Source organism: Rhineura floridana, chromosome 12 (assembly GCF_030035675.1).
Source record: "Rhineura floridana isolate rRhiFlo1 chromosome 12, rRhiFlo1.hap2, whole genome shotgun sequence".
NCBI lineage: Eukaryota > Metazoa > Chordata > Lepidosauria > Squamata > Rhineuridae > Rhineura > Rhineura floridana.
In genome coordinates this window covers 32554464-32580452 of record NC_084491.1, presented here as the reverse complement: position 1 = coordinate 32580452, position 25989 = coordinate 32554464, and the positions used below count along the sequence as shown (strand labels likewise).

At 43.9% G+C, this 25989-nt stretch overlaps 1 protein-coding gene and 1 non-coding gene across 3 annotated transcripts in view; both read right to left on the bottom strand.

Moving 5' to 3' along the window:
- The window catches only part of ST14 (ST14 transmembrane serine protease matriptase), a 60283-nt gene that overhangs the window by 22426 nt on the left and 11868 nt on the right, over nt 1-25989 (bottom strand). For both annotated transcript variants that reach the window (XM_061592682.1, XM_061592683.1), the window contains 6 exons: nt 12583-12742; nt 10990-11117; nt 8713-8783; nt 4193-4353; nt 1152-1187; nt 92-329 (listed from right to left, as the gene is read on the bottom strand). In XM_061592682.1, coding sequence (XP_061448666.1) covers nt 92-329; nt 1152-1187; nt 4193-4353; nt 8713-8783; nt 10990-11117; nt 12583-12742 — 794 coding nt within the window. The remainder of the gene's footprint in view (nt 1-91; nt 330-1151; nt 1188-4192; nt 4354-8712; nt 8784-10989; nt 11118-12582; nt 12743-25989) is intronic.
- On the bottom strand, nt 1390-1458 carry TRNAA-GGC (transfer RNA alanine (anticodon GGC)). The gene has a single exon. It is a non-coding gene; the product is annotated as a tRNA-Ala (tRNA).

Sequence of the window (25989 nt, the reverse complement as noted above, 5' to 3'; positions counted from 1 at the left end):
ATCTGTGCTAACAAGTTGGCCACCCATGTGCCTGAAAGTTGTGGCATCCCATGTCCCAACCAGCGTTGAACAGGGAAGGCAGCAGACTTACTTTACCAGCGCATGGGGTTCCACAGGGCTCAGCGAGTCATACACCTTGACAAAGTCATTCCCCATGTTGCATGGCTCCACATCAAAAGTTCTGAAGGTCAGGCTGATGACAGAGTCGACGTCAGCTCTCAGCACCCAGAGACAGCGTGCATTGGATGGATAGGCACTGTTGGGAAATCCTGGTGTGGTGAAGCTGGTGACCACACCTTCCTTTGCATGCAAAGCATAGTTGCAGCTATCTAACCAGGCCGAGGCAGAGAAAGAGAAGGGTCTCAATAGAGAGAATGCTAAAGCACCTCTATTCCGTAAACAAGTCAGCCAGCAAAGGAGCAGGCGAGCAGTTTCAAGAAAGCCCCCACCCCCAACTCTCTCTCTCTCTCTCAAAAAAGTGTCCAATAGGAGAAGGATACAAATTTGGAGCCAAATTGTCAAAATCAACATGATCGGTGGTATTTCTGGTTATTATTGGGCAAAATAACTCTCCTAAAATGTGCTTTTTTGGGGGTGGGCAATTTAAACTCTTTCCCCTCATGGTAAGAAGGCATATTTATAATTGGTTCTAGCCAACTAAGTTCTACTCAGAGTAGACCGATTGATATTACTTGACCTAAGTTAGTCATGTTCCTTCATTTCAATGGATCTACTCTAAGTAGGATTAACACTGGCTATAGCCCAATGCTTTGGACACATTTTTTCATTTTTGCTTTGTAAATAAATCTGGTATATGTGTGTGTGTGAAAAAGAGAGTTCTATCCAGCTTGGTTGAACCTTTAAAATTCCCCAATTAGGAAAGTTGAAAGTTTTAAGAGGGAGGTTCTATGTATCTGAAGCAAATTGAATCTAGGTGGCTTTGCTTGAGAGATCCATCCCAGCCAGCCATCCCGTTGGCTTCAGAGAGGTTGTTTTTGGTGGCCTCTCCTTAATAACTTAGTACAACCTTGATCCTCAGAGTTGGATGCTTCTGTCCATACCAAATGGAGAGAAGGAATGGATCCTATTGTTCAGAAGACCTGACAATTCATTTATTGCTACTGATCTAAAAAACAAAACTTATTACTTACTGTCCCGTGAAGCTTTAATAATATCTGGATCAGAAGCTAGGAGAGAAAACAACAACACATATTAACTTTGCATGCCCCAATGTAGGGGAATCCCAGACAGTATGCATGCCCTGGAGACAACTATAACAGGAAGTGCCTCATACCCAGTCAGACCATTGGCCCAGCCAGCTCAGTACTGTTTCGGCAGACTGGCAGAAGCTCTCCAAGATTCCAGACTGAGTCCATTCCCAGCCCTACCTGGAGATGCCAGGGATTGAACCTGGGACCTTCTGCATGCCAAGCAGATGCTCTGCCACTGAGCTACAGCCCTTCGCCACCCTATAAATGCAATGGGTGGCGTATCTTCCCTGTTTTGATGTCCTTTGATGCAAGTGCTTCACGAGAATCTCCGCTGAAGCCTTCAGCAAAAGCAAATGACTCAGCTGAAAATATATTTCATTTTGGTGTCAAAAATAACCCCCCTCCCCAAAATCCATCCAATGCTGCGGTCGGTAGTTCATGCCCAGCAATAAACTTCCAAAGTACAAATCAAGTAACATTCTTGTTGTTCTTTGGCTTGCACATATCACTGCAGGAACATTTTAAGTTGGGGGGCGGGGAGATGATGGACCAACCCTCCCATACGCACACATGCCTGCTGTTCTCCCAGAGCTTGGAAGTAATTCGTTAGGAAAAACTAATTATTTGTAATGTATTACTTTTCTGAGGAATGAGTGAGTAATTTCTTTACAATTTGATTGTAATAGGAGTGATCTTATTAGTTTTGAGGAGTAATTGTAATGTTTCCAGCATTACTTTTGGGCATTACTGGGGGGGGGAGCAGGGGAAGTCTTCTGCTCCTCTGATTTGTGGATGAAGATCATGTGCCTCAAACTGGGTTTCTGCGCAGCATCACTCTTCCCTCGTGCTCTGTGGGTGTTTAAGAGGCAATGAGGGAGGAAGTGGAGAGCAAGACAGTGGTGGAGTAGAGAGGGGGGAAATGATTGTGGTGGTGAACAATGGAGTGGAGGGAGAAAAGAGCTGGAGGGCAAGGATCTGGATGAAGGAGGAGAAGGAGGCAGCAGTGGAATGGTGATGAAGTCCTGTGAGAGATGACAACATGTGTATGTGTTAATACTGTGTTTGCACTTGGTGGGCAAAGTGCCCTCTGCTGCCCTCCCTCCCTGGTTACTTTGTTGCATTTGCAGTGTTTCAACTTTTTTGCATTCCAGGGGAAAATATCTGCTTCAGGGGGTGTGCCTTGGCTGGTGATAGGGCAGCATCCTGGAGGTAACTGAGTGAGAGAGACACCTGCTGGCTGTGTGTTGGTTTTTTGCACTTGGTTTGACCCATAAAGCTCTGAGCAGTGGCCTCTGCCTCCCTTCCTGCTTCCCTTACCAGCGGAGAGACCACCATTGCTATCCTATGGATAAAAAGAATAATTCTACTACCTCTGTATGTGTATGTTTATTTTTAATGTTGTTTTAGGCTACTTAGATGTGCAGCAGCCAAGGCCAGCACCTTGTTGGAACTCTAGGGGTTTTATTAAGTAACTTAACTGTAATCGTAGTGATTACCTTTAAGTAATGGTAACAATAATCATTTCCTTTCAGAATAATTGTAATGGTAATTTATTTCTTTTGGGGGCCATACAACAGTAATTATAATTTATCCCTTTTTAAAAGTAATCTTCCAAGCTCTGTGTTCTCTTACTCTCTACCATTGCAGCCAGTGCCATTTCTGTGGAAATGCAAGATATTACCATCAGAACAGGAACATGGGAGGGGAGCTGGGGGGAGAACATCATTTTGCATCATTTATTCTCAACACAGAACTCAAATTTCTTCTGAACTCTTTATATGCCAACTCTGGTCTTCTCGCCTCCACCCCAACCCCCAAGATTTAAACAAGAAAGAAAGCCTGAAGCCAAGATACCTCTTAAAGCTCCTGTTACCTTGTTGTATCAATAAAGCACATCAGGCTCGTCATTAACAACTGTCCCTGCTAAGATTGGTCCAAGGCTATGGTCTGAAAGCACATGAGGCCACCACCTTGCTGAAGCTGGATCATCACCTTGTAGTGGTGAGTGGGCTTGTGTGCTCCAATGAACCCTGTGAGCGATGCCGTCGGGAGTCATGTACTCCCAGCAGGGTCACCCATGGCGGTAAGGTCAAGGGAGAGGAACCAGACAAAGAACGATCCAAGAAAGTCCTCAACAGCAGAACAGGCGGAGGATAACAATGTGTACGTTACAACGGCTGTGAAGGCGGATGAAGGCTGCAGCAGACAAAAGACTTCCATTCGTCATGGTATCCATGCCATCAAAGCCTTTTTCTGTCAAGATTGTGTGTTGATCGTTGTGCGCTGATCTCCCCACATAAAACAAATTCACACACAGGCGTCTTCCAAGCTACAACCTTATCTTGGAAGACAATCTTACTCGGCCATGAATGATCGCCAATGAATGAATGAATGAAACTAAGCAGGTCTGGGTCTGGTCAGTGCCTGGATGGGGGACTGCCTGGGAACCACATGTATGCCACCTTGGGTTCCATGGTGAAAGAAAGGTGGGATATAAATGCAATAAATAAATAAATAAATAAATAAGATTGGTTCTCCAAGCTTTTCCCTGCCACTCAGGATCTGCACAGTTAGGACTCAGGGCGTGGGTGACCCGGGTCTTACAAGCTGCTGATTCACTGCCAAAACTGGCAACCAGGCTCCAACTGCCGATTCCTAGCTCTGCCTTCCCACATACTTGTCTCTTATTTGCCACAGTCAACTATGCAGCTCGTGTTGCCCTGAGATCAAACGCTCAGTTTCCCGCAAGCAAGGCCAAGGTTGGAGGACAAGAGGGGAAATATATTACTATTTTATTATTATTTATTGAATTTATATGCCGCCCCTCCTCTTGAAGGAGCCCAGGGCAGTAAACTCAAAACAAAACAATTAAACAAGAAAAACAAAAACATACTAAAAACAGAAACAATCCAAAGCAAAACTATAATCAAAAACATTGTAAAGCTGTTAAAAATATTGTAAAACACAGAAAATAGACTTACGGAAAGCATCGATCGATTGAATTCGCCAATCTGGATTTCGCGGTTTCTGGGGCCCCGTTTGATTTGAAGGGTGGATGTTTGCCATGGCGTTGTTGAGGGCTTCTGTTTTGTATCTAGGAACACTGAACTCTGACCAGTAGTAAGCAATAATGCTGCCCTCGCTGCTTGGAAAAAGGGTAAAAAAAAAAAAAAAAGGCAGGTTAAGAGTCTAGACCAAACGATCAGGATTGCAAAGAGAAGCTTTGGGTAACCCTGGTTGCCCTGATCACTAAATCTATTGTGAACTGGCTTCTTTAAGGCCTCGTTCCCTCAAACATACTGCCAAGACAACAGAGGCCATCTTGCAAAGGCCAGATAATAGTCTCATCTAAGCAGCTTTCCCCCAAAGCGTTTAGCCCATACTGTGACAAACCCTTGTTGGAGAAAACAATTTAAAATGATTCAGAGCAGCAAGTATGAGTTTACATGCCTCTCTGTTTGTAGACACTTTTTTTTCCCTGCACCACAAAGCTGTTTTTTACTGCCTTACTAGAAATAATTTTACGGGCGCAATCCAACCTGGATTTGTGCCAGGCTAGGGGGAGTTGGATGTGGTAGACCCGTTGCAGAAGCCCCTCGTCCCAGCGGAGCCACGGCACCACCAAGACCCTGCTGGTTCAGCTGAGAGTCCACTGGGGACGGCCAGACAGTGAGCTGGCAGAACACCCGAAAATGGGGCATCACGGGGTATGGCAGAGGAGGAACCGGGGGGGGGCTTACATGACATCCTATTTGCATTCAGGGTGCTCCCACGGATCCCAATCTGGGCAATATTTTTGCTGGCAAAAAGGTCGGCATAGGAAAATAATTACAATGGCGTTCAACGGGGAGCGCTTATTCACCACTTAGGGGTATTTGTCAGAGCTGGCTTTTGCTTTTCTTTTTTTTTTTTTTTCCAATAATTTTTATTCAGATTTTCATAAAACATACAAGACAAAATCATAAAACATTCAAAGACAAAAAACAAAATCAAAAATAGTTAAACAAAAAGAAAAAAAGAAAAAAAAAAACAAAAATAAAAAATAAAGAGTAAAATATTGACTTCCCATTTGTCAAAGATCAAATCAGTTATAAGTCTATAATATATAACAATCCTGTCTCTTAAGTCATATTATAAAATCACTTTCCTCCAGTAGTTATCTTACTTAATCATCAAATCTCATAAACATTACTTTATTCTTTCCACAAAAAGTCAAAGAGAGGTTTCAATTCTTTAAGAAATATATCTATCAATTTTTTTTTCCAGATAAGCATATCGATTAATCCATCTCATTACTAATTATGATAATCTTATTGTCATAACCATAGTCAAAATAAACATTTCAATTAATCCATCACATCAGAATCTGTTAGGTTCAATAATTTCAGTAGCCATTGTTCTATTATCTCTATTAGTTCCATTTTCCATCTTCCATCTTCAGTAGTCTTGTTAAGTCCAGTAATTTCAATATCCAATCTTCCATTATCAGTATTCCATAATAATCTTGCTGTCAAAGCCATAGTCATATAGTAAGAGTCTGATGGGAATTACCTCTATCCCAAATATTTTCTTGCCATCCATTCTGAATAGGTTGCTGAAATACTGCTGTAAAATCATATCTCTGTTCTTTTTTTCAAAATACACTGGGTCATCTCTTAAAAGTTTTTCCATTGTCACATGGCTGCAGTTAATTCCATAGATTTTCTCTATATTGGGCTCCATCACATCATTCCAGTCCAGAAGATTATCCATGCCATTGATAACTTTATCTCTAGAATCTTCATTCATTTCTTCAGAGATAACATTGAGTTCCAAACAATAGATTTTATTTCTAAAGTCCATAGACTCCAAATCTTGTTCCTGTTCCACGTTGGTTCCAATCTCCGGGATCTCCTCTCTCACAGGGACCCCTATTCCAGTCTCTAGGGTCTCCTCTCTCACAGGGACCCCTGTTCCAATCTCCGGGGTCTCCTCTCTCACAGGGACCCCTTCCAGGGTCACCTCTCTCACAGGGACCCTTATATCTTTAATCTCCTGCTTCATTTTACTCAATTCAATTTTCATTATCTCAATCTCATCCATTATTTTCTGAAACATAGTTATTTCCAGATTTTCAGCCACTTTCTTAATTGCCATTTTAAAAGAAAAATATAGGAAAACCACTTCTTATTTCAGCAACAATTGGGTTAATTCTCCAAACTTGGTGACATCACAGTATAAACAGAGCAGACAGCCTTATCTCTCCAATAGTTAAGTAAACAAAATGCAGTTCCCAGGATCGAAACAATTAATGGCAATCGTCAAGAAACAGATTCGTCAAAATAAAATAGACCAAAAAGAGAGTAGTCTCAAAACAGTATAATATTTTTCAAAATAAAAATCTGGAATAGAAATCCCTCTTCTGTGTATATCTTTAGAATGCAAATCCAGGACAGCTTTTTGCAACAAAAACAGAGATAAGCTATTAATTAGTGCGTAGCAGAGAGAAGTTATGGCTCCCCAGTGAGATGTCAAAAACTGATCAATCTGGCAAATCTCTTTTAAACAGCAACAATTTAAGTCAAGTAAAAGAAAAATATAGAAAGAAGGGTGCTTGCCTGTTAGTGCGTTCTCTCTTAGAAGATAAGATGAACGTTCGCTTTAACAGATAGAGCTTGCTGTTGAAAATCCGTCCCACCTTCGTCGGCTGGACCTCGTCCCATAAATTAATGAGATCTGGTCGTCCCAACAAAAATAGGCTTTGAGGTTAATCTCTTCGTTTCTCCCTACCCGGGAGAAGTTTAATCAGTCAAAAAAAAAGAAAAAACTGACTGATATATCTGAATAAGCTTCTTTTGAGGCAGGAGCCCGTCTCAAAAGCAGGCACAGGCTAAGTCACCCTTCCCGGAAGTCGCTTTTCTGTATGTCTATGCCGCTCCAGACTGAGCCGGCGTGCAGCCCGCCTGGCAGCACCCAAACAGTGAGTGGATGCTGCAGTGCTTTCCGCCGGCTTCTCTGCTGCCACCTCCCCCTCCAGTTGGCTTCCCATGATGTGGATTTTTCTGTCCAAGACTGTATTTGGGCCAGGAGAAATCATGCTGTTGTACGATTTTTAAAGCAGTAAAAAGATTTCTTCTAGTCATTTCAAGGGACCAACATTACGTTTTCATTCATTCTTAAAATTGGCCACTTGTTTAAGCAAATTGCAAATATTCCTATATTTGCTACTGTGGCCAGTGACAATTGTATGCCATAGAATCTTTATACCAGGGGGAGCTAACCTGTGGCTCTCCATGGGAAGGAACACAGGAAGCTTGGTCCATGTAGCTCAGTACTGTCTACACTGGCCGGCAGTGGCTCTCACGGTTTCAGACAGGAATCTCTCTCAGCCATAGCTGGAGATTCTGGGGATTGAACTTTGCAAGCAAAGCAAATGCTTTACCACTGAGCTATGGCTCTTCCCCACAATTGCAGATGTTGCATGACTGCAGCTCCCATCATTCTTGACCATTGGATATGCTGGCTGGAGCGGATAGGAGCTGGGAGTCCAAGAACATCTAGACAGCCACAGGCTAACCACTCCTGCCTCATACAGATTCCTGCAAGAAGTTAAACATGGGCTTCGTTGTAAGGCATTTGGGCTGAAATGACAGCAGTTGCAGTCAGTTACTGCTTGGAACCTAGCTCCTGCTGGGGTTTTTTTTTCTGCTGATTTATTTTGAATTTCCTTAAACAGCTCTGTGACTGCATAATAAAACAAATGTTTGGGGTTTTAGGACACAGTTCTTGCTGTCTTATAATTATGTGTGTGGGGGGGTGCTGTTGTATTTATGTATTTGATTCCATTTAAGAATCACTTCCCTAAAATATCTCAAAGTGACTTCACAGTAAAACTATCAACAATAAAAACAATTAAAAGCAATTTCAAATCCAATAGAGATGCAAAATGTGATAAAGATCTCCACTTAAAAGGCTTGTTGAAAAAGGAAAGTCTTCAAAAGGCTGCTAAAAGACAATAGGGACAGCACTTGTCTGATGTGTAAGAGGAGAGTAGGTGCTACCACGCTAAAAGCCCAATTCCTATATAATATGGAACAAACCTCCTGATAAGATTGTATCTGCAGGAGGCCCTCTATGGTGCTGGGTTTATTTTAGTGTTTTGTTGATCTGTCAACAGTTGCTTTTTAAAAAAAACACGTGTGATACCTGGATTTCCCTTGCCTAGAACCTTGATACAGTACATGAACATCCCATTTCAAGATGCTCTGTTAGACAGGGGTGACTTTGACCAGGAAGGTGCACAATTCATAAGGTAGCTTTGTGATATTCATTGTACACAGTTTAGCTGCTCTGCTGTCCATGGGTACAACTTTGGGCTGTGATGTGGATTTTGATATCCTCTCAGTTTGCCCCTCCCCCCCAAGTTATACAGTCAGATAAATTTTTTATTTTCATACAATGCCTAAAATGTGACTTTCAATCATCATTTTATTGCCTCTTTTTAAGCTTGGTCATTACCCACCTGAACGCAGTGATCACAGTCTCCTTGTGAAAAGGACCGACATCCTGATTATTTTTATAGATGTCTGTAACCTAAAGACAAAAGGGGAGGCTAAAATTCAGTATAAGAAAGAAAACAAGCAAGTTACTGCCAAATTCAGATGTTAGAACCGGCCTACACTTTCTGGCTGAACCCATTTTTCTAATTATGTGCCCCGGGTTAATTGTGTGTTATTGGGCACTGGTGTTCTGATTTTCTTGCTTCATCAGCAGATTTGCCCATTTTGCTGACATCTGAGCCTACACAGTCCTCGGACTGCAAGTTGAACTAATCTCTAGAAATTCAAGGTTTATGTTCTTGTAGGCGTATTTGGAAGAAATGCTGAATCCATTGATTAGAAAGGAAATGGAGGAGGGTATTATTACATAGATAACATTTAAGTCAAGAGAACATCTTCTGGGCAAGTCCACAATAGAGCAGTAGAAGCCATTTTCAAATAAGGAAGAATCAGGCCAGGAAGGTCTTTGCATTTGAAAGACCATATACAGAATTTAAGTTTGAAAAGAGGAAGGTTCATCACACCTGAGCCAGGAAACCTGTGAACCTGGGTGAGGAACCTGTGGCCCTCCAAATATTGCTGAATTACAACTTCAATAATCCTTGAGCTTTGGTCACACTGGATGGGTCTGATGGGAGTTGGGAGTCTGGCAGCATCTGGAGGACCACAAGTTTCTCTGTCCCTGATGTAAACCTACTGGATGGAAGACACAGAGGAAAGAACAACCGGGTATACTCTGTTGGGGAAGAACCATAGCTCAGTGGTAGAATGTCTGCCTTGCATGCAGAAGGTTCCAGGTTCAGTCCCCGGCATCTCCAGGTGGGGCTGAGAGAGACTACCTGTCCAAAATCCTGGAGAGCCAATGTCAGTCAGTGCATACAGTGCTCAACTAGATGGACCCAATGGTCTAACTCTGTATAAGGCAGCTTCCTATGTTCTTCTTGTAGGACTGGAGGATTACAGAGTCTGTAAGGTCATAAACAGAGGAGATCAGATGTACAGAAGTGGTTACAGCAGTGATCCTGAACCTGGTGCCCTCCAGATGTTGTTGGACTCCCATCAGCCCCACTCAGCACAGCCAACATTCTGGGAGGGTAGAATTCCAGCCCAAAACATCTGGAGGGCATCAGGTTGGGAAAGGCTTGTTCAGAGTCTGGTCACCATCAGCTGCACTGTGGATGCCAAAGGATGAGAAGAGGATGGAGTCTGAAGGTTGCAGCTGTGGGCAAGGCTGCCAAAGATCAACCGATTGGGACAGTGGAGGCTCCTCCATTTGGGTGAATGGGACACTGCCCCACCAACCTTAGCCTGTGGTCAGCCAGCCTTTTTACTTACAACCTGCCCAGGGGGATGGCCCTGGCCATGAGCTTTAGTCTCAGTGTTGCTAGTAGAACTAAGCATGGAAGAGACCAAGGACAAAACTAGAAATTGTTGGTTCTGCCCATCCTTGGCTCAGGTTCCAGTTACTATTAGTCTCGTGCCTACCACGCTTCCAGTCCCATTGGGCATGAATGGGACCGAAAAGGACCCCAGCAGAGCACATGTGTGGCCACTCCTGTTCTGTGGAATAACATTCCTGTCAAGATACAACAGGTACCCACTATCTGCGCTTTCCAGAAACAACTGAAGTCAGACTTTTCCAGCGGGATGAATGGGTCCTGCAATGGAGGTCTGTTTTGTTTTGAAATATATATGCTGGTTTTTTGTTTGTGTTTTTCACTTTTAAAAAAAGTTTTTATTGTGCATCGCCTCGTGTAGGAGGAGATTAATACAATAAAAAATACATAAATGTGTTGTGTGCAGGAAGTCCTTGGTTCAATCCTCAGCATCCCTAGTCTCCTAAAAAGACGCTGGAGAGCTGCTACCAACCAGAACTGGCAATAATAAGCAGGATGGACCAATGATCTAACTCAAGATACGGCAGCTCCACTATGGATACCTGTGAGGAACATAGATACATATGAAGCTACCTTATACTAAGTCAGACCATTGGTCCATCTAGCTCAGTGTTTTCCACACTGACTGGCAGCAGCTCTCCAGGGTTTCAGGCAGGGAGTCCCTCCCAGTCCTACCTGGGGACGCCTGGGACTGAACTTGGGACCTTCTGCTCTATCACTGAGCTACAGCCCTTCCCCAGCTCAACCCTACATATCCAATGCCACATAACCAACAGAGAGAAGCACACAGAGCGATAAATTATGCTCCACTATGGCTGCCATGGGAGTTCTGGAGTTCCTTACCATTTGCTTTACGATCCTGGCCAGAGCAGCAAATTCAGAGGAGTTGGAATTCTCATAAGCATCAATGAATCGAGTCCCTGTGAGTCTTAGGTGGCCATTGTAGTGCTTCTGAACATGGGCATTCCTGTCTGAAAGAAGCCATGGGGGGGGCGGGGAGACAGAGGAAGATGAGAAGAATGCTGAATGGGATTTGTTCTGCCCTACAGAGCTAGGTGCGTGGAATGAATGGGCTCCAGTTAATTTTGATTTGGACAGTTCTGTCCCAGTGCAACCACTCCGAATACAGGAAAGCCTTTATTTGTTGGGCACCCATTGGCAGAGCCAAGCAACCTTGTGCCAGCCTTTGGAAAATAAGCACTCCCTCTTTCAACTTCCACCCTCGAAGCCCTACAGTGTAGTTTTTAAGGAGGCATGATCAACACACACTCACTTCCATACATTTTGATGGGTAGTTTCTGATACAACTGCAAAAGACCCCACAAGCAGCAGAACCATTCCATAGGAATATCGTATTCCACACAGAGGCTGAGCTTCAAAGCACAACAGCCTCAGAAAGAGACAGCACTAGGAACCTACTTCATCATCATCATCAAAAAGAAATTATTGTACTAGCCATTGGCCTTGACAATTCCATTGTATACCATAGGATAAAAGTAGGTAATACAATAATAAGATTAAAATACAATGTAATTATATAAAACTTTTGATACAATACAGCAAAATCCAATTTAAGCTGAAATTAACTGTGAACACTCTTAAAGCTCTTGAACATGACCTGTTATGTTTCACTAGTTTTTTCTGCTGGGCGTTTCCTTGCAAGTAAAGCTGTTCTATATGCTAGGATCCTACTTGTGCGTCTTCAACCCTGAACAGAAACAAAGGATTGTGTCCAACTAGGTTCTACTCAGAGTGGACCCACTGAAATAGGTAATCACGTCCATTCATTTCAATGGGTCTCCTCCTAGCATGACGAATATCGGATACAACCCACGCCCTACAGATATATTGAACTGTATTTGCTCAGTCTGTCCCATTACTACTGCTTCTCATTGCTTCCTTTCCGTTTCTTGCCGTCTCTTAACTGTTAAGATCCGGTTGTTTTCCGGGCCAAATTCAAGGTGTTGGTTCTGACCTTTAACACCCTATACGGTTTTGGCCCAGTCTATCTGAAGGAGCGCCTCCAACATCATCAGGGATGCCGCTCAACAAGATCAGCCTCAAAAGGCCTTCTCTCTATCCCACCAGTTAAAACAGCTAGCCTGGTGAGAACTAGGGAGAGGGCTTTTTCAATTATGGTCCCACTTTGTGGAATTCCCTCCCAAATGTTCTCCGCCATGCCCCCTCTAAGATGAGCTTCCGCTGGGCCTTGAAGACCTGGCTCTTCAGGCAGGCTTTGGGGGTGGCTTAGGTTTTATTATTATTGTTGAGATTTTTAATGTTTTACTGTATTTGTATATTTTTATTTTGTATGTCGCCCAGAGTGGCTGGACAGCCAGCCAGATGGGCGACTAATAAATTTAATAAATAAATAAAAATAGAACTGTCCACACATTTTTAGCTGCTGAGTGCAAACCTCAGCCCGCCACCACTTACATTTGAAGTGCCAAACCAAGAACCCAACCAAAAGGGAAAGGAGGAGACAGGCCACGACAACGGCGACCACTACCATGCAACGCTTTGGATCACGCTTCTCCAGCTTCTTGGCATTCATGGTGGGGAGGAACTCCACCCCTTCTTCCAGGCCATTCATGTCCTAGAGCAAGACAGACACAAAATCAGGCTGGATTCCCAATAAAGCGTTCATATGCTCCTCCAGTGCCGTAACTAGCTTTTCATGTGCCCTGTGCAAGGTTTTATTTTTGGGCCCCTTAATTTTTTTTTGGGGGGGGGGAATAATAATAAAACAAATACGATATAACAATTGTTTATAAATAATTTTTGTGTACACCAGAAATATACAAGATCATTCACATGTATTTATAAACGAAAATAATTATTTTAATTGCACTTTTCTGGCTTTCATTTCAGCAAGTTCATTGATTACATCATCATAATTAATAGCTTTAATGATATTATATTCAATCAAAATTATGGAAATATTGGATAATCGTTCTTGTCCGATAGTTGATCTTAAATAATTCTTCCATTTCAGGGCCCCCTTCGTCCTGGGCCCTGGGCCTGTGCACCTGTTGCACCTGCCTAGTTACGGCACTGTGCTCCTCAGGAGTTGTCAGAGTTTTCTCATTCCTGCAGGTTTCCCCACCCCCAGTAACAGGGCCGGTGCAAGACATTTTGTTCAGCAAATCATTATTTATTCAAATTATGACTCTCTCAATGCATAAGGGGTATCCAAGTGACTTATAACATTTAAAAACATAAAGCATGGCATAAAACTGGGGGGGGAGCATTACAATAAAAACCATACAATATCCCCTGCACCCCTCCCTGTCAAGTCGTTTTGGCAGCTGAGGCAGGAAATCTCACAAGCACCTCTTCCTCTGCCCTGGCAGTTAAAAAAAAATTAAATAGCCAATGCAGCACCCTTACACGGTACCACAAAATCGACTGTGTTTGAGGCAGCTGGCTCACTCTGCCCAATAGTAGGACCGGCTCTCCCTCAGTATGCAGACTGCATTCAGCAGAGCAATGTGATGATGTTGGAGTTCTCTGCTCTACGCTGCCTTGCTGGATCAAACGAAAAGATCCATTTTATGCAGACCCCCACCCCCAAACCTGGCACCCTCCAGATGTTTTGGATTACAGCCCCCATCAGCCCACCAAAGAGGGGAGAGACAAAAAACAGCCATCTGGCCAAGGGCACAGCAAAGTCATGGCAGAAAAGCAAGACCTGGGGACTTGCCAACTCTTGTTCCTGGCTTTTTGCCACTGTGCTGCACCAGCTTAAGAAGCGGCAACCCTACTGGGAATCAAAAGTCAATGAGGTGAAACACCTCTCCCCTTCCATCTCGAAGACACAGCAGCTTTGAACAAAGAGCCTGCATCAGAACGTGCACACTCATCCTCAGAAACTGGAGGAAAACACACAAGCATTGCTCACATGCTTCAGTTTCAGGAACTTGGTTTTTTCTCACTGTTCCCGCCCATCCCCGTTCAGGCAGCACCTGTGCAGCGGATCGCACCAAACCAGGCTGGCTCAGTCAGGCCACACCTCATGCCTTGTCCTTTTGGCATCAAGAGCTGCAAGGTGACAGACTTCCGTCTGTGAAGTCAGCAACTTTCGGCTGCTCCAAGAATGGAAAAGGTTACAAAAGTCTCTTTCCTTTCACCTGTGGCAACACCTCAAACACAAGATACAATCCCGGACGCTCCCTTCTGCTTCACGTGGCTGCTGTCTCTGTAGTATAGGAGGCTGGGAACCTACGGCCTTCCAGATTAGAGAGGTGAAGGCCCCGGGGGGGGGGAGAATGCATAAAATATTGGGGGGAGGCTTTTAAAAATATATATTTTTGGGGGGGAAACTGGAAAAAAAAATCCAGGCCTTTACATCTCAGCTCCAGATGTTACTGTACTCCGACTCCCATCAACCCTGAGTATTGGCCATGTTGGCTGGGGCTGATAGGAGGTGGAGTCCAACATCTGGAGGGCAACAGATTGCAGCTTAGAGGAGGTAACTTAAGCAAGGTTTGTAGGCTCAGTTAGACTAGACCCATTGAAACCAATGGACTTACATTAGTCACAAGTCCACTGATTTCTATAGGTCTACCCAGAGTATGACTTTGTAGGCTACACACCCAGGCTCTTAACTTTTTAAAGAAAACTGTTGATTGTAAGCATGCAAAACCTTCTAAACTTAAAAAATAACTCTTCTTATGCATACATTTTTGACATTAACCATTCTTAGGGTTGCATTCAACTAAATCCTACTCAGAGGAGACCCACTGAAATTAATGGACCTAAGTTGGTTTATTTTATTATTTATTTATTTATTCGATTTATATCCCGCCCTTCCTCCCAGTAGGAGCCCATGTCTATTAACTTCAGTCAGTCTACTATGAATGCAGTGAATACCACCCATAAACATTCAGGGTTGAATCCACTCTTAGTTCTGCTCAGTACAGAACCACTGAAATTAATGGACATGACTTTGCAGCTTCTCCAAGTGCTGCTGCATGACTGAAATGCGTCCCTGAACTCTGAGAAGGCCTGGGTGCTCGCCTGGATGGAGGATAGTGAGGGGTGTGTGCATTTGTGTAGAAACTAGCCTACTAGACAAAGATAATTTTATATTTGTTGCTCCACCCACTTTTGCCTCTGGCTCCACCCACTGACATGTGGTCCTCAGATGGTGGTCCTGAAGGGAAGGTGGCCCTCAGTCTGAAAAAGGGTTCCCCACCCATGAAGTAGACCAACCACAACCAGATAGGGAATGACTGTAGATCAGCAGCTGACAACACACTTGCAAACAGAAGGTCCAAGGGTCAGTCCCCGGCCTCTCCAGTTAAAACGTTCTTAGGAAACATGGCTGGGACAATCCCCCTGCCTGAGACCTTGGAGAGGTGCTGCTAGTCAGAGGAGATAATATTAGGATAGAAGGGCCAGTGGCCAAACTCAATATAATGCAGGTTCACATGCCTCTGAGAAGCTCACAAATGGTCCAAGACATTTGAGGAGGGGCCACAGCCCAGCAGCAGAGCACTGGCTTTGCCCACAGAAGGTGCCTGGTTTGGCGTCTTCAGGATGGGCTGGAAATGCCCCCTTTGCAAAATCCTGGAGGGCTGCTGCTAGCAGCGGCGTACCAAGGGCGGAGCGGTGGGGGCGGTGCACCCCGGATGCAGGCAATAAGGGGGTGTATTGTCTGTAGAGAATGTCCATGCCAGCCTTTTCCCTTTTTTTTTTTTTTTCAATAATTTTTATTCAGATTTTCATAAAACATACAAGACAAAATCATAAAACATTCAAAGACAAAAAACAAAATCAAAAATAGTTAAACAAAAAGAAAAAAAGAAAAAAAAAACAAAAATAAAAAATAAAGAGTAAAATATTGACTTCCCATTTGTCAAAGATCAAATCAGTTATAAGTCTATAATATATAGCAATCCTGTCTCTTAAGTCATATTATAAAATCACTTTCCTCCAGTAGTTATCTTACTTAATCATCAAATCTCATAAACATTACTTTATTCTTTCCACAAAAAGTCAAAGAGAGGTTTCAATTCTTTAAGAAATATATCTATCAATTTTTTTTTCCAGATAAGCATATCGATTAATCCATCTCATTACTAATTATGATAATCTTATTGTCATAACCATAGTCAAAATAAACATTTCAATTAATCCATCACATCAGAATCTGTTAGGTTCAGTAATTTCAGTAGCCATTGTTCTATTATCTCTATTAGTTCCATTTTCCATCTTCCATCTTCAGTAGTCTTGTTAAGTCCAGTAATTTCAATATCCAATCTTCCATTATCAGTATTCCATAATAATCTTGCTGTCAAAGCCATAGTCATATAGTAAGAGTCTGATGGGAATTACCTCTATCCCAAATATTTTCTTGCCATCCATTCTGAATAGGTTGCTGAAATACTGCTGTAAAATCATATCTCTGTTCTTTTTTTCAAAATACACTGGGTCATCTCTTAAAAGTTTTTCCATTGTCACATGGCTGCAGTTAATTCCATAGATTTTCTCTATATTGGGCTCCATCACATCATTCCAGTCCAGAAGATAATCCATGCCATTGATAACTTTATCTCTAGAATCTTCATTAATTTCTTCAGAGATAACATTGAGTTCCAAACAATAGATTTTATTTCTAAAGTCCATAGACTCCAAATCTTGTTCCTGTTCCACGTTTGTTCCAATCTCCGGGATCTCCTCTCTCACAGGGACCCCTATTCCAGTCTCCAGGGTCTCCTCTCTCACAGGGACCCCTGTTCCAATCTCCGGGGTCTCCTCTCTCACAGGGACCCCTTCCAGGGTCACCTCTCTCACAGGGACCCTTATATCTTTAATCTCCTGCTTCATTTTACTCAATTCAATTTTCGTTATCTCAATCTCATCCATTATTTTCTGAAACATAGTTATTTCCAGATTCTCAGCCACTTTCTTAATTGCCATTTTAAAAGAAAAATATAGGAAAACCACTTCTTATTTCAGCAACAATTGGGTTAATACTCCAAACTTGGTGACATCACAGTATAAACAGAGCAGACAGTCTTATCTCTCCAATAGTTAAGTAAACAAAATGCAGTTCCCAGGATCGAAACAATTAATGGCAATCGTCAAGAAACAGATTCGTCAAAATAAAATAGACCAAAAAGAGAGTAGTCTCAAAACAGTATAATATTTTTCAAAATAAAAATCTGGAATAGAAATCCCTCTTCTGTGTGTATCTTTAGAATGCAAATCCAGGACAGCTTTTTGCAACAAAAACAGAGATAAGCTATTAATTAGTGCGTAGCAGAGAGAAGTTACGGCTCCCCAGTGAGATGTCAAAAACCGATCAATCTGGCAAATCTCTTTTAAACAGCAACAATTTAAGTCAAGTAAAAGAAAAATATAGAAAGAAGGGTGCTTGCCTGTTAGTGCGTTCTCTCTTAGAAGATAAGATGAACGTTCGCTTTAACAGATAGAGCTTGCTGTTGAAAATCCGTCCCACCTTCGTCGGCTGGACCTCGTCCCATAAATTAATGAGATCTGGTCGTCCCAACAAAAATAGGCTTTGAGGTTAATCTCTTCGTTTCTCCCTACCCGGGAGAAGTTTAATCAGTCAAAAAAAAAGAAAAAACTGACTGATATATCTGAATAAGCTTCTTTTGAGGCAGGAGCCCGTCTCAAAAGCAGGCACAGGCTAAGTCACCCTTCCCGGAAGTCCATGCCAGCCTTTTCCCAACCAGTGTGCCTCCAGATGTTGTTGGACCACAATTCCCATCTTTCCTGACCATTGGCAATGCTGGCTGAGGCTGATGGGAGTTGTGGTCCAACAACATCTGGAGGCACACTGGTTGGGAAAGGCTGACTCTGTGCGCTCCGGGCGCTGTCGGAGAGATGGGCAGAGCTTTCGGGGCACCTAAGGCAGTCTGTTCCCATTCGGATGGTCTCCTGGGAGGGGGCTCACACCCACCTCCCCACCCCCGGTTCCTGAGCAGTGCCTTCCCTTGAGGAGCCCTCGCGCAGCTCCTCCTTCAGGATCCACCCATGAGGTGTAGCTGCCCTGCCGCCTCTCTCCCTTGCCCTGCCACAGGCACCTGCTCCTCACATCCTTCATGCAGCAGGCAGGAGTCTCCCATTGCCTGGCTCTCAGGCTACAGCAGACCGGCTCTTCCATCCTGGGCATGGACTAGAGGTAGGTCCCTCACTGGAGAGGGGGTGCTCCTGCCAGCGGAATTTTATTTATTTATTTACTGGCATGATTATATATACAAAGTTCAATAAGAGAATTTTTTCTGGCCATTATTATTATTCATTTCATTTCATGATTATTACTGAAAATAATTTTGTCGTATAGAGGAAGGGGGTGTTAAAGAATGATCCGCTCCGGTTGTCAAATACGCCACTGGCTGCTGGTCACCCTAGTCAATACTAAGCTAATGGACCGCGGGTCTGAGGCAAGAGAAGGCCGCTTTCTCTGTTCCTGCTTTAGATGGGGAATGCCCATATTTCAGGGGCCAAGCATGTGCTCTGCATGCAGAAGGTTGCAGGCTCCATCCTTGGCATCTCTGGGCAGGGCTGGGGAAGACGTTTCTCTGCTGGAGAACCTAGAGAGCCGCTATCAGTCAGGCTGGACAGTTCTGGAGCTCGATAGATCAAGGGCTTGACTCAATCTAAAAAGGCAGCTTCTTAGGGTGGATGCCAAACAATTGGTCTATTGATCCTCCACCCCAAATACTCTTCTCCCAGTGGCTACAAGAGATTCTGGCCTCCAATTTATCTCTCTTCCTTTAAATCCCTCCTCAATGCCCGCCTTTTCCCCCAAGGCTTAATTTAAACCCCTTAATCCTCACTCTGAACTGTGACCCAGCTGAAGGATGAAACACTTTGCCCGCATGCCCCTCTTGTTAACCTGGATGCTCCCTCCCCTCTCTCCACGGCCAGCCCCTCCGTTGCAGAATGCAAGATCCTCAGTGAGCAGGGACCCTTCTATTATTTGCTTATGAAAACGCTCCACATAGACAGAGGGTGATGGATAAACCACAGCTGCAGCTTGATCTTGCACAACAGCTTTATTTTGGCTGCACTGTCTGCAGCTTGCGACACATGCTGTCTAAACTGGAGCTGGAGCTTTGCACGCACGGCAGGGCCATCGGGTTCTACACCCTTGACCAAGCGTGACTAAGGAAATGGCTCACATATGTCAGGGACAGCCAACATGAGGCCCTCCAGAGGGCGTTGGACTCTAGCATCCAACAGACCCAACCAGCAGGGCCAACAGTTGAGGATGATGGGAGTTGTAGTCCAACGACATCTACAGGGCCACAGGTTCCCCATCCCTGACATGCTGTGTCCACCACTAAGAAACTAAACGGAGGAGGCTTCCAGGGATCAGAGAGGAACTGTGGTCCCCCCCCTCCCAAATTGCATAACTGTCTCCTATGGCAAAGGCAGGGCCACTCAGAGCACAGAACCACTCCTGGGAGCTGCAACAGGGCAGCTTTCCCCAACCCGGTTCCCTTCAGATGTTCTAAGCTGATGGGAAATGCAGTCAAGAAGAATCTGCTTGGGGAAGCTGCACCAGAGCATATTTCAGGGTTAGGGGAAACCAGTTCCATCATTCGCCCAAGGACACCTGTTGCATTGTTTGTCACAATAGCTATATTGCCTCCGCTATCACAGGCAGTATGCCCGTTGCTGAGGACCAAGAGCAAGGGTGTGCTCTTGCATTCATGTCCCGATTGTGGGCTTCCTATAGGCATCTGGTTGGCCCCTATGAGAACAGGATGCTGGACTAGATGGGCCTTTGGCCTGAACCAGCAGGCTCTTCTTACACTCAAAGCCTTTTGCGGCTGAGGCTCCAGGTCCAACAGCTTCGCCTCTCTGACCATGTGGAATGCCCCATTTTAAAAAAAGAAGAAGCCAGAAGATTTGCATCTCTAGGAGGGTAAATGCTTAAATCAGCCTCTGCTAACTTTTGGGTCCCCAGACGTTGCTGGACTACAGTTCCCATCATTCCTGACCATTGCACATGCTGGCTGGGGCTGATGGGAGTTATACAGTCCAAGAACATCTGGGGGCCCAAAGTTTGGGAAAGGCTGGCTTAAGTACTTCAAGGATGAGCAACGTGCTCTTCAGATGGTTTCGATGAACCGGACACACCAAGTTCGAGCTAGTTTGCACATTGCGCAAAGCTTAACATTAGAACGTGGTGAACCCCATGCTCACACTGTGGAAAGATTGTGAACAAATTCTACAACATCCTAGAAATCCTTAAGATGTGGGGAACCACCATGTAAAAAAAAAAAGAATAGAAAAGCATTTCTTCCAGTCTTCAGTACACTGGAAATGCTTCCAAGATTTCTTGTACATTCATTAATGGGGGGAAAAACACTCTCTGCCTATCTGCCTTTTATCCTCCCAACAACCCTGCGAGGTCGATTTCGGCTGGGAGAGAACAACTTGCTGAAGCCACCAGGAAACCTTTGCAACTCGCAGCTAAGCCACCTCGGATATGCCCAATTTGGGAAGGGCTGTAATTCAGTGGCAGACCTGCATGCACAGCATGCAGAAGATTCCAGGTTCGAAACCTGGTGTCTCAAAGTAAGGCTGAGAATGTTCCCTGCCCAAAACCCTGGAGAGCCATTTCCAGCAGTCAGTGAAGACAATACTGAGCTACATGGATCAATAGACTTAGTCAGTATAGAGCAGCTTCCTGCGAAGTGGAGGGCAGAAGGGAAGCACTCCCTGGCATCTCCAGGTAGGGCTGGGAGCGATCCCTGCCTGAAACCCTGGACAGCCGCTGCCAGTCAGTGCAGACAATACTGAACTAGACAGACAAATGGCATAAGGCAGCCTCTTATGTTCCTCTGCAACTCTCTCCAGCCATTTACTTAGGGCTCGCTTCCTTCTCCAAGACAGAGTCCTCTCACGCCGCTGCTGTGTAATCTGAAGTCTGGTTTCATTCAACCCTGTTTGTTAACCATCCCTTTGATGACTCAGTCCTTGAATTGTACACAAAGGAAACATGTCCAAGTTAGGCCATAAGTGGATTAGTTGGTCAGTAAAAGCAATTCCGTAAAAGTTTGTAGGCTTAGCCAGCAGGAAGAAACAGCTTTTTTCTTCCTCCACGCTGCTCCCTGCATCAGGTTCGGCTACAGCCACGACTGGCTGGAAGTCTCAAGCCGTATGGATTACATGGATTACAACAGTGACTCCCAAAGTTTGTCTGTTTGCTTCCCCTTCACAGACCATTTAAAAATGGCTGAGGGTCTTGGCGGACCACTGAATGCTTTTTCTGCCTGTTGTAGCAATTGTCATGGCCTGTCTTAAACGCTGCATGATTTTTCCACTGTATTTTTAATTGCTTCTTTTATTTCTTACAACGTATTTTATGGTATTGCAGTTTGCATTCCGTGGAACTCAAATTGTAACTCAATACAATATAATTCACGTAGCAGGAAGCCAGATTTCGACTGGACATCAGGACAAACTTCCTAACTGTTAGAGCCATACGACAACGGAACCAATTCCCTAGAGAGGTAGTGGACTCTCCGACTCTGGAGGCATTCAAGAGGCAGCTGGACAGCCATCTGTCGGGAATGCTTTGATTTGGATTCCTGCATTGAACAGGGGGTTGGACTTGATGGCCTTATAGGCCCAACTCTACTATTCTATGATAAGAAAAGAAGGAATAAAAATGAAATTAAAAATCAATATGAGTATTTAATGGAGACATGCTGCAGACCCCCTGAATTAAGCTCCTGGTGGCCCATGGGCCACAGTTTGGGAATGCCTGGATGAGAAGAAACAGGAGGATAGCTATCCGTGTGGCCAGAATGGCAACTCAGAGAGGACAGAGAAGTCAACATGGTTGTTGCAGATAGTGTTGGACTCCAACTCCCGTCAGCCCCAGTCAGCACTGGCCAATGGTCAGGGAAGATGAGAGATAGAGTCCTCCAACATCTAGAGGGCACCGCATTGTCCACCCCTGGGATAGAACAAAGTCTCTTTAATTATTACATTCCTTTGCAAGTTGCACTGGTGCGTGTCCACAACAGACTAATCAGCCACACGGCAGTAGAAATCTTAAAAGGGGAGTTATCACTGGAAGTTCTTATTTCACTCCCCAGTAGCAGATATGGGGAACCAGAAAATCTCTAGGGCAGTTGCCACTTGCATGCTTGTGGTATCATGCAATGATGTGCACATGTGGATGACAAGATCAGCCATTACAGGCAGAGTTGAACATAAGACGACCCTGCTGGGTCAGGCCAAACACCTCTCTAGGGTGTTTGGTCCAGCATCCTGTTCTAGTCCAGCACCCTGTTCTCACAGTGGCCAACTAGAAGCCTATAGAAAGCCCACAAGCAGGACTGGAGCACAACAGCACTCTCCCCACTTGCGATTCCCAGCACCTGACATTCAGAGGACCCTGACAGTAATGGTAGGACATAGCCAATATGGCTAGTAGCTATTGATACATTTGTCTAATTTTGTTTTAAGGCCATCCAAGTTGGTAGCCATCATTACTCCTTGTGGGAGTGAATTCCACAGCTCAATGGTGCACTGTGGGAAGAAATACTTTCTTTCGTCTGTCCTGAATCTTTCAACATTCAGCTGATGGCCACGAGTTCTAGTGTTATGAGAGAGGGCAAGAGAGTGGTTTAACAGTCAGCCACTCTGATTGACGCTCTGTGAGGGGAACAGGGCATCTCCTAGCAACTCTCAGCACCCTTTACTAACTACACTTCCCAGGATTCTTCGGGAGAAGCCAGGACTGTCCAAAGTGAAATAAAGGTCTGGTGTGGATGTGGCCAGGGACAGCTTTGGTTTAAATTTGGGTGAGAGGCTACATGCGCCTACTGTAGAATAAGAAGTTGGGAGAAACTCTGAAAAAGAATGATACTGTTCACAATGTTTTCATTTTGGAAAGGAAAGGAGCTTCCCTTCTGCCCAGTGTCCACCCCCTAATCTCCTGCCCTCCTCCTCTCCCTGCCCCTCCTGCAGGTCAGTTTCACCTACCCTAAGCATGATTGCACAGGAGTAAATCCCACTTAAAAAGCATGCAAATGATCAAACCTGCCCTCCCCTCCTCCTCCCTTCTATTCCTTTCTCTTTCCCTTCCTTCACCCTTCCCTTCCCCTCCCCCATTCCCTTCCAATCCCCTTGGAACTTTTTTTTAGTGTTGCAAAGTGTTGCTGTAGTTCACATATTCACAGAAACAGAAGCAAAAGAGAATTATTTACTATAGGAAACTTCACTAAAATTGCAAAGTAAATCAAACCTATTTAAAGCGACCATCTGAACTATATCAACTGTTTTAATATAGTTGCTTCCTCCCTGCTAAAACAAGATCAGCACAGCACATGTCTTGTTTCTGTTGTTTGGGCTCACTGCAGGTGTTGCCACCACTCACCATATGCTCAGAGGCACATGTTACCAAATTCTTCCAAGCTACACAGGAAGTGGATTGGACTGTGAAAGACCCAACCCAAATTGTGTTTGCATTTTGACAAATTTGTAGGACAATATCTCAGAGAGGTGGTCAGGTCTCCTGCTCCCCTGGTGCATTCACTATTGCTGCCCAATTTCCCTGCTTTTAAAAGTTTGATAGAAATATCTGAGCTATAGGTATGTTCTTAAACCACAAGTTTTTTTGCCTATTAGTGAATAACCTTCATGACTAGTAGCCACTGATCACCTTATTCCCTATGAATCTGTCTACCCAACCCTTTCTAAAGCTTTTCAGGTTGGTGACCATCACCCCAGCTTGCGGTAATTAATGCCATAATTAAACTATGTGCCAAGTGAAGAAGTGCTTCCTCTTGCCTGTTCTGCCTGGAGGTGGGGTGGGGTGGGGGAGTTGAGGAGAAAGTAACTTCTTGTAGGATTGCCCTACCCTATATATGCCTACTCGACCACTTCGATCTGCGGAGCTGGTACTGTTGCAGGTGCCACATAATGCTTGTTCCACACTTGGAAGCAACCAATCTCTCAGTGTGGCAGCATCTGCCCTTTGGAACTCCCTGCCTATTGACGTCAGGCAGGCACCTTCGCTGTGCTCTTTTCAGTGCCTGCTTTAAAAAAAAAATATTTAAGCAAGCTGATCCAGGTATGTGGAATGTTGACATGCCTTTTAATGTTGTTTTTTTGCTTACTGCTGATTTCAATTATTGTTTGAATGTTCGTAATAGTCTTTTATTGGTTTTTTTTAAAAAAATTGTAAACCGCTTAGAGGTTTGATTACAGTCAAGCGGTATATAAATGTCGTGAAATGGAAAAAAAGAAAAAGTTTGGAGATTTCAACTAGAGATGAGGAGGTCAAGAGAATACACATCTGCACAGCATGTTCTAACTGGACTAGTAACTCTCATGCAAGCGAAGGAGTAAAGTTAGGAAAGAGTTTAGCCAAGGTGAAAGGGAATCAGTACAAGCAGAAAGCTGGTTTCTGCTCCAGAACATGACTCTGCCAGCTTCTTCTCATGCATCACAAACTCAGGGGCAGTGGTGCAGTAATCTATGCAACCATGACAAGCGCTGACATCACTGTTTCTATCTGCAGTCAGCCAGTTTATTCCCAGTAATATGTGACTAATAAAACAATCCCTTCCCTCAGGATTACAATCTAAAAAGGCATGACACAAAAGGAAAAGCAATTGGGAGGGAGGAGGAAAAGAGAGCAAACTAGTTCTGAGCAATAGAAATTTCTCCCCTGCTGTTCCGTAGAAATTCCCAGGGCAGTTTACATACAAGGAAAAAAACAATTAAGATACAGGTAAAATAAAGAAAAACAATGATATAGAGATTCTCCAAGGATGTGCAGAACAGAGATCATCACACCAGGAATGAGTTTGGAGGGTGGGTGGGAAGGAAGAGAGGGGCAGAAAGAGAGTTACAAATGCGAGGCTGTCCAAATCTCCACTTCAAATCTCACCTCAGACTTAAGACCTTTCACACACTGTTGCGAGTTTAATTGCTAGTTTTATTGTGCTGTTTTATTCCATTTCAGGTTTTTGCTACTGTTCTGTTTTTATATTTTTAACCTTTGTTGGAATCCATCAAGAGGACTTCGGTTATTGGGCAGTAAAGAAGAGACGTTTTGGAAATAAAGTAAAAAGCCACTTACTGTCCGATTCAGCAGTCACCCACCCACCCGTCCTGCAATATGAGGCCAGTACTGATCTATCATAAACCTGGTTTGTTGTAAAGATTAACCAAAGTAATCCTGCTACAGAGATTACTCCAGCAACAAAGAGCTTGCTATACTCTGAACCAGGAAGTCTGCCATGAATTCTATGCACACTTACCTGGGAGTAAGCCCCACTGAACATGGTGGGGTTATTTTTAAGTAAACATGCATAGGACTGCTGTCAAGAAAGCTTCTGTTAGAGCCTTCTTTGCATCCCAAACCACAATACAGCCATAAAACACTGATCTATCTAACTGGGTTGTTACAAGGACTGCAAAGTTATTTTTTAAAGCATTTTGTTCCACTCTTTATATCCAGTCAATCACTACACTCTGCAGGTGAGTGCCTCCTGCAGATACCATCTTATCAGGATGTCCATTCTGCACAACACAGGAAGCAGACCATTAGTGTTGTGGCACCGACCCTTTGGAATCCCCTCCCCTTAAATATTGGACAGGCACCATCTCTGTTATCTTTTCGGCTCCTACGGAAGACCTTCCTCTTTCAACAAGCCTTTTAAGTAGAGACCTTATCCCAGTCTGAGTCTGCATTGGAACTGCTTTTTAAGATATTTTTAAGCTGTTTTTTAAAACATGTGTTTTTAAAGCTTTTTTTTTAATGTTTTGTTTTAATATGTTTTTAAGGATGTTTTGTTGTAATATATTTTAAAAACTGTTTTTATTGCGTTTTAGAGT